This window comes from Notolabrus celidotus, chromosome 6, assembly GCF_009762535.1.
Source record: "Notolabrus celidotus isolate fNotCel1 chromosome 6, fNotCel1.pri, whole genome shotgun sequence".
NCBI classification, from domain to species: Eukaryota; Metazoa; Chordata; class Actinopteri; order Labriformes; family Labridae; genus Notolabrus; species Notolabrus celidotus.
Genome location: NC_048277.1, coordinates 12,404,957 through 12,414,471, shown reverse-complemented (window position 1 = coordinate 12,414,471; position 9,515 = coordinate 12,404,957). Strand labels below are relative to the sequence as shown.

Here is a 9,515-nt window from a genome sequence, read left to right as displayed (position 1 = left end):
TGGTCACGAGTTACCAGCTTTGTGTGACAGCTTAACGCAATCTCATTTGTTAGGTTTAGTGAAGCTGGATCAGGAAAATATATCTGGACTGGGATATGTTGAACTCGCTTTGTAGTATACCCCTCTGGTTTAGTATGAAGACACAGCACAAGCACGATTATGTGTCCAAAACAAATAAGAGTGACCCCGGGAGAACATGTACTCTTTGCTTATTTTACCTTTAGAAGTTGATGAATCTTTTCAACAAATGTGTAAATTTGGTTCTGCACCTGATGCTATTTTTGGTCTATCCAAAGGGAAGCATGAATATACACAACAGACTTCACTATAATCCACTAGTTTTTTTTTGTTTGTTTGTTTTTTTTGAGAACTTATAATGGTCTAATGTGATTTTCTTACTGAATGTGGCTCTGTTTAGTTCTGTTTAAAGTAGAAAAGTCTTAAAAACTCATCCTCTGAGAACTTTGAACATTGTATTTTTTATGTCTATGTCGCCTTTGAATGTTTATTGTTATTGTTACAAATAATAATATTTCCATTGATAAGGATATAAATACTGCTCTCTTAAACAATTCTTCTTTTTTTAGTTGTAAACATGGTAAGACTATGTTTATTGAATGTCTAGCATGGTGTTTAATTGTGTTTGTTAGAAAATGTAAAGAGGATGGACTAACAAAATGGGATTACATAGCATGACCAGGGTGGAGGTAATTCAGTTAGTGACCACTTACAGGGACTGGCTAACCTGGGTCCTGTGACTTGAGTGTCTGTCTATTCTGAAGTCACAGATACTTTTTGAAATGACAACATAGTAAAAGTAAATCACCAAGTTTCTAACGTAGCCCCTAAGACAATGAATAGTTGACTAATCTTAACTAGTACCATCAAATAACACATGTCACATCTATTGATGGCAAATGAGTTCAATTCTACTTTTTTAAGCTTTGAAATTCTGCTTTTATGGTTAAGATGTGTTTCTACAGATATTATCTGTTAACAAATTGTAAGCCTTTTGCTTATTGTTAGCCCGCTAAATCAAATAATAGGATCTTTGACCTAATGATGATTACTTAATTATTAGGTTATATTATCTAAATGCTATATTTGTGAAGAAGAAGTTGTTTTGATACTTTTTTTTAGTGTTTTGTCTATTTAAACAGGGTTATCTCAAATTGTATTGTCTTAAGTCCTCAAGGCTGTAATAAAAACCTTCTAAACTTTGGACATCCAAAAGTACTCACAACAAACATTATTCATAAAAGCATACAAAAATCAAAAGCTGGAAATCTTGTCTTTTTTAAAAAAAAAATAGTAATGGTAATGAAAAGGGGAGAAATCTGTGTGAAGCCCTTTATCCCCCAAAAAAATCAGCAAACAGCTTCTAGTATGATCATCAAAAATGTCTCCATACACAAAACCTCACCTTTTTCCCCACTGATGTTAAATCAACGAAAAAAGTAATTCCCACCAGATATTAAATTACAACGCCAATTACAAAGTAGTTTGGACGCTTTATAAAATGTTTTTAAGAGACAGATTGTTGGCAAATCATTTAAAGCCTATATTTAATTCTAAATTGTGCATACTTACAACATATCAAATTTTGAAACAGAATAAATAACTGTTTTCCGAAAAATATATGCTCATTCATAATTTGATGCCACTGACACATTTCAAATGAATCAGGAAAGAGACAAGAAAACACTGAAAATGCTGTGTGATGCTAAAAAAAAGAACATCTAGAGGAACATTGAGTTACTTTGCAATATGTTTGTAACGTTACCAGGTATAAGAGGGTTATTCCAGATAGTCTGAGTCTTTCAGAAGTAAAGATGAAATGAGGTTCACCACTGGGTGAGACGCTGCACAAGTAAATAGTTCAACAATTTCATAATAATGTTCCTCAGTGTAGAATTGCAAATAATTTGAGGATTTCATCACAGTAAATGTTATTAAAAATTCCAAGAATCTGAAGAAATCTCTGTACAGAAGGGACAAGGCTGAAATCAATATTAATAGCAGTGATCTTCAGGCTCTCAGGCAGGCTCTCAAATTTTTAAACATTTGAATTCTTATCTTTGCACTATGTTCAATCAAATATAGCTTTAAATGGATTCAAAACCTTTAAAATCTGTTATTATTAACATTCTACAATTGTAGAATCAGTGCTTTAGTACTTATTCTTGTTCAGTTTTATAAATGATAGTCGTTATTCCACCAAATTGTTTCTCATTCATTTGTGTTTTAAAAAGATGAAAATTAACTTTGATCTGTTAACATAAACTCTTATGCAAAACTCCATACATGTGGAAAAAAAAAAGAAAAGAACTCAAAGTTTTTGTCCAAAGTCATTTAGGTGTATCTTCTGGATACACGAAAAAACTACTTAAAATTTCACGGCATAATATAATGTCCTGTGTTTGATTTTTAAAATATGTTCATATGTTTGAGAGAAAGTTCATTTATGTAATTGCAATGGTTTGTTAATTTACGAATTTAAGGATTTAATATTTCAAAATAGCTTGCGACAAATTATTTTTGTTGACGTTTAGTGGCTTAGGTTCTAGAGTTCACCTGATGGGACCACTCCAAATTTGGAGTGGATGGGACGTGCCACTTGTTACACAGATGGAAATTGCTGACATTCTTTTTGACAAACAAGTCTAATTAATGTATTCAATGATGTGTGGTTTTCCTGCAGAAATTGATGCCAGATACATCAAGTAATTTCCATTATTGCCTAATTAATGTATCATCCGATTCCATGACACATTACATTCTTTCAGCATTTCTTTCTTTCCAGTGACTGTACACGTTGTGTTGACACAACAGCAGACAGTCTGCTGGCGGGCCGCTTGGCGTGTTGAAACTTGTCTGCAGAACAACAGTGGCTCGAGTGCCGACGGTGCTGCTGCAAGAAAGACTCTCTGCTGATGAGGGATCGTGTGGTGAACGGAAATAAAGAGGCTTTTAGGGAACAGCAGGATGCCCCTGTGGGAAAATGTGAACACCTAAGAGGGAACACCGAGGTGGTTGTTATTGAGAGTTGTGACCCATGAGATGGGAGAAGACTGCTGCCAGTCAATTACATTTATTACAGACTGTTGCACCTTGCTGTTCTGCACTAAATAACTCACTCCTGTGGGAGATTCAGAACTGTGATGTCACCTGGCAGGACTATTTCCACCTGAACTTGACTGACGATATATTTCACTACGTGTATTAAATATAACCCTTCTTTTGCATGAAGTGGACTCAAAGGGTGCTGATTGTTACTAACAGCAGGTTTGATGTACCTTCGTAGTTTACTGTCTGCTTGGCAGTTTAAATACCTCTACCAACTAAGAGTCCCCCAATATAACTGGTTTAAAGCAACTTAAAGCAGGGAACCCTGGTTGACGAGCGATGCAGACTGCAGCCGTATGTGATCAGCTGGTATCCTCTTATTCAAAAAGGTCATATTGTTGTTTCCAAGTCTGAATCATGACAGTAGCTCTATCCATTCATGGGCTTGGGCTCACAGTTTTCACACTTGAAACACCAGGTGGCTTTGGATCTCTCCTGCTCTCTAGTTAGTGAAAGTTTCTCCTCTCTGTCTTTCAGTCCGGTTCATGAGGGTGTCCACTTGTATCCATAGTAGACGGCATGTCATCAACGCTGTTAGAATCACTAATTTTTTAGTTTGGTTGTATTTTTGCGTTGGAGAATTGCCAAAAAGAGCGTATATTTACTCTGACATCAGTGTTTGGGTGTGAGCTAGTTAAAATGAGCTAAAAGAAGTGGTGGAGCTGAACAAGCAGTGGTTGTTAGCCTAGCTTCTGTTCAGGTTCTCAGGCCGGTTTCTCAACAAAGGTGCTGAGAGGATCGAGATTCCCTTTGGATAATACACTTACTTTTGAAAAGTACCTCTTACAACTCTATGTAGAAAAAAGATCAAACTATCCCTTTAAGTTGTTATTTTAACCCCCATCTTGTGTCTCTTTAACTTAGCCAAATGTTTTATTCAACAGCTGAACTTAAACTATCAAAATTGGTGAAAACAGATTCTTTAAAACTTAACCAAGTGTTAAAAAAGGAAGATCATCAACGGAGACTGATACTAGGAGGTATCTAATATAGTGAAATGTTACAGTAAAAAGAGTAAAAAAAAAAGGAGATCAAACAAGAAGAAAGAGTGTCACATCGATTCAATCTCTCATACTAGAAGAATGAAAATAATGTAAATGTAAAATACTGAGAGTCTAGGAGGTTACTGTAATGCTTCAAAGGTGAAACAACAAAGCTGACAATTCATCATCCAATTTCAAAAGAAAATGACATCAGGCACTCCAGACTGTGTGATTTCTGTATACGTGTATGCATGCATTTTAGTTTCTTTTTTTCCAGCAAGAGGGAACATGAGCACTGGTTGAGTCTTCTTTAAGTGGAAGTCATGACTTCATGGCCTTGAGCTGTTCAACACCCTCCCTGATGAAGCATCCACAACAGATTTCCAAACCTCTACAAGGTGTGGCAAGGTGTGTTTCATTCTTTATCATAACCCAGACCTGAGTCCTCAATCCTAAACTGAACAAATGATTTCAACCTGATCTGTTTTATTGATTACAAAGAACAGTCAGACTGAGAGCCAGAGTATGGCAACAAGAGATCATAGCATTAGTTTCACATATCAATAAAGCTATGCTCACAGAGTAACTAACCTGTTGATGCAAACCTTGATTATCTTCTTACAATGAGACCTGTCATAGGGTGGAATGTGTTAGGCAGCAAGTCAATGTTTGACGTCAAAGTTCATGTGTTGGAAGCAGGAAAGTGGACAAGCATTAGGTTGTGAGTAAACTGTGCATCTCCACAACTGCAGCTTTTGTGGTTTGTTTATTATGAGCATCAGAACTAAACCATAGAGCAGAAGTTGGCCTGGTCTGATGAGTCCTGTTTTACATTGAGGGGATGGCCAGGTGTGTGTGTGTTGCTTAGCTGGGAAAGACATGTCACCAAGATGAACAATGAGAATAAGGCAAACCAGCAATGGCAGTGTGATGTTCTGAGCAATGTTGTGCTGGAAAAACTTGGATTCTGCTATTCATGTGGATGTGATTTTGACCCAAACCACCAACCTTAACATTATTGCAGACCAAGTAAACCCCTTAGCATAGTATTCCCTGATGGCTGTGGCCTCTTTTAGCAGGACAATGTTCCCTGCCACACTGTGAAAAAAATGGCTCAGGAACAGTTTGAGGAGCACAACAAAGAGTTAAAGGTCCAAATTCCCCTGATCTCAATCCGGTCTAGCATATGTGGGATGTGCTGCACAATCAAGTCCAATCCATGGAGGACTTAAAGGATATGCTGCTACTGTCTTTGTGCCAGATACCACAGCACACCTTTATAGGTCAAATTGAGTCCAGGCCTTGATGAGTTAGGGGTGTTTTGCAGATAAAGGGGGACCAACATAGCATCAGAAGGTGGTCACGGTGTTATCCTTGATCTCAGTAAAACAATCAAAAAGCGTTCTTTCACTCCAGGGAGCAAGAATGTATTAAACCAAAGCCAAATCAAACAGCTTATCGTGCAATATCCCATGCATGTATGTATTCAGGCTTGACGTTCATATCAAAATGAGTGAGGTTTGTCTTCTGTAGATCAGGAATACCCGCTGAAGATGTCTTGGCAATTTGTGCTGTAACTATTGCACCAATGTAGGAATCTGGCCATTTATTTGGAATATAAAACAACCCAGGTGCACACTTGTGTCCAAAATAGAAAGAATTGGAACTTTTTAAACAATCTGTTAATTTGATTTTGTGTAGTACATTCTTATTGTGGGGCATTGAGTGCAATCCTTGTGCTAATCTGCATTGCCAGACTTATCTGCAAATGCTAAGAAGAGTGGATATTTGTCCAAAACAGACAAATTGCACAAAACTGGTAAGAAATATGTGACATAGTGGGCTGAAAGGAAAGATAGCTGGTTCAACCCATCCATGTGTGCGGATTTTAGCTCTACATCATACAAGTATGTTTGGCACATCGGTGGATAAAGTACACATCTTCATTACTTATCCTCCTGGTCAAACATTACCCCAATACAAGTGAAAGTTGTTCCATCAAATTATTACTTGAGTTGAAGTACCGGAGTAATTACTTCTATTTAATTTTAATTCCACTGTAAAATTGTATATATCTAAATTGTATTCTAGCTTTATTTATCTATTTTTATTTTTACTTATTATTTTATTTTATTTTTAATTTATTTTATTTTTATTTTTATTTTTTCTTATTTTTACTTATTGAAACTTCTTTCTTGTTATTACTTATGTCTGGGTTGCTGTAACAACTGAATTCCCCCCATGTATGTACAGTACATTCTGCTACGTTATGTTAATCTAGAAAACATTATTTCATATCTAAAAACTATACATCTGGAATAAAACAAGTTTGTTAGCTACAGACCTCGACATGCTTTCTCAGGTTAGATGGTGATGAAGTTTGAGTGGTAAACATATCGGAGATTTACAACAATACAAACAATCATTCTTTATTTAAGACCTTAAATGTGGGCTTAAAATATGGTTGTGGTGCTCAGGTAGAGAATCATCATCCTTCTCCGTCATAGCAATCATTACCACAACTAAATTAATTGACTGATCTGAATAACATTTGATCTGCATTTGCTATATGCTCAACAAATGTACGGCTACACCATTTAGACAAACCACAAGCAAGTACACAAACAGTTTACAGTCTTTGGGATCTTATTTCAGAAAAGAAAAGAAAATTCATCAGCAAACTTCAAAGCAAAAGTAGTGAGTAACTAGAGCATTGATAGAAATATAGTGGAGTAAAAGTAAGTATGATATTTGTCTTTCAAATGCAGTGGAGTAAAAGTAATAAGTCCCCCCAAAGAAGAATACTCAAGTTAAGTTTAGATACTCAAAAAAATGTACTTACTGTCCACCACTGGTTTGACATGACATGATTGAGTAGTTGTCACTTAGCAGCTAACTTAAATCTAGCTTGTTTAATGCTGACACCTCAGTACATTCAGATAATTACTTACAAGTGGCTGACATCTTGATTTATTGCAAAAGTATCCTCATCTGCACTCCTTGGAAAAATCCTCACATTACCCCTGTTAGCAACTTCTACAGATATTTTCAATTAGGGGGAAACACCACTTCCATTTTTGCAATCTATGCAGCTAATGACTGTTGTTCAAGATTCAAACAACTTATCTCAGGAGAGCATTTTTGTTTTGGAGGCTACCCATAAAACACGTAAACAAAAAGGAAAACAGAGGCAGCAGCATTAGGACAAGTGAGGGACAACAGATCTACTGTAATGAGCAATACTTTAAACACAGCATTAATAGGCCAGAATAAGTTAATAGGCCTAATAATAATAATGTTAATGTTAGTAATAATAATAAAAATAATAATAATAATAATAATAATAATAATAATAATAATAATAATAATAATAATAATAAAAAGAAGAAAAAACATTATCCAATATAAGTCTATAGGAACTAGCTTACGATTTTAAATACTCCAATTTTGATGTTTACAGTAATACATGCGTGCCATGGTAAGTACATTTCTGTTGAGTTGGTGGTGGTGAGGATTTCCTCATCTCATACAATGGGGCTTCATACCGCAGATTGTGTGACGTCATGTATCCGGTTCACTCCCACTTCAGCTTAATACACTTATTCCCTGCGGCACACTGAGCTGGATATTGACCAATGCTGGAGAGTAAGAGTTAGGCTACTTTGACACAGCATCTTCAATTACCACCTTGACAAAATTAAGGAGGCCCAAAGTGTACGCTTCTGTAGGCGATACTATTTTTACAAATAAATTACGTTTGACTATTAACTTTGGGTAACTTCTAGTCTACACTTGGAAGTGCTAGTTATCAATATAGATTGTAATCAACCAATGTTTTTCGTTGTTGTAGTTGAGATAAAACTTGTTGACAAGTTACCCACCAACCTAAAGCTCCATGTTTACACCTTTTTGATTTCAATGAGACAAACGTTGAGGCGTCAATAACTGAAATACAATTGTATGGTATTCAGTGAACTTTTTTGTATATACATTTGGATCTTTAAATTAATTTAATTTCCACTACTCTAACTTTTTTACTTAGCATAGCTCCCTCGCATAAGTTAAAGTTATGGTTACTTCCTTTACCGACAAGCTGCATAATATCTATGGAAATAAAAGGGAAAAAAAGAGGTGGATTCTCTCTCACTCCCTGCGCCCTCCTCCATTTCTCTGCGCGCAGGAGGAGGAGGTGAGTTGGAGAAGCAGGGAGGGAGGTAGGGAGGGGTGAGCGTGCGCCCTCGGCAGACAGTCAAGCGCAAAAGACACACGGCTCATCCGCTCGCCTCCCCATTGACGTCAGTCCGGTATCACATGAACTACCAGGGACCAATCGGCGCTGCGCTGCCGAAGAGTGCTGGCTCCTTCACATCGAGATAGGGGGAAAAGACTGAATAAAAGGAAACCGAGCCAGTGATCCTGTAATGTCCACGAAACCTCTCGGAGGAGCCTAGAGCCGCCGCCATTGGATATTTCTCCTGTTTTCTCCCGATTCTCACGCGTCCCTTGCTGTGGATTATTCTGTTTGGCACCGGGGCGGACGGAATGGATAAGGCCATGGCCCTAACATATTGAATAGCTCGCTGGTGGTGGGGGGGAGGCGAGACGCGCACCGTGGAGACAATTCATGGGGCATTGTGCGGGAGGAAAATGGTGGATTATTTGCACTGTATCATAAAAACCCTTCCCCGCGTGGGTATCGTAGCGTAAGACGCTGTTTGGTGGCTTTTCTGCGCCTGTCTTGGCCGTGTCTTCATTACTGAGGTCGTGTTATAGCGGTAGGTAGGTACCCCCCTCCCCTCACTCCCCCCTACAGCTCGATCCGAACGACCTTATCCATTTCTTTGTTTTATATACATGTAGGATTTTTATATAGCGACTCCTGCCTGACAGTAACATTTGGAATCAAACTGCTGGATCACTGAACTATGGATTTCAACGGCGGCGGCGGCGGAGGCAACGAACTGCACAACAACCAGTTTTATCAGTGCGAGGAGAACAAGCCTCTGCTGGGGGAGATGTCGGAGGGGAATAATAACACCAAGCTGGCAGCAGGGCCGGGCAAGAGGTCCCTGCACCACTGCAGCAGCAGTGGGATGCGATACAAACTGCTCCATGAGGGGGACATCCAGGTGTGCGTGGTCAAACACCCCCGCACCTTCCTTAGCAAGATCCTCACCTCCAAGTTCCTGCGGAGATGGGAGCCGCACCACCTCACGCTCACAGACAGCAGCCTGACCTCAGCCACAGTGAGTCGCTTTCTGGCCTCCTGTGTGAGTGTGTTAGTGTGTGAGTGAGTGAGTGTGTGTGTGAGTTTATAATATGCTGCGTTTCACATTCCACAGGCAGCTTTGGTGTTTGTCTTTTCTTGTCTGGACGCAGCAGACGCGCGCTGAGATTACGCACAGT

At 38.3% G+C, this 9,515-nt stretch overlaps 1 protein-coding gene across 1 annotated transcript in view; it reads left to right on the top strand.

The window, feature by feature from the left end:
• The first annotated feature begins 8,329 nt into the window (after positions 1–8,329).
• Positions 8,330–9,515, top strand: part of cmip (c-Maf inducing protein) — a 51,330-nt gene continuing 50,144 nt past the window's right edge. The window contains exon 1 of the mRNA XM_034685847.1: positions 8,330–9,355. Within this exon, the coding sequence (XP_034541738.1) occupies positions 9,035–9,355 (321 nt within the window). The 5' untranslated portion in view covers positions 8,330–9,034. The remainder of the gene's footprint in view (positions 9,356–9,515) is intronic.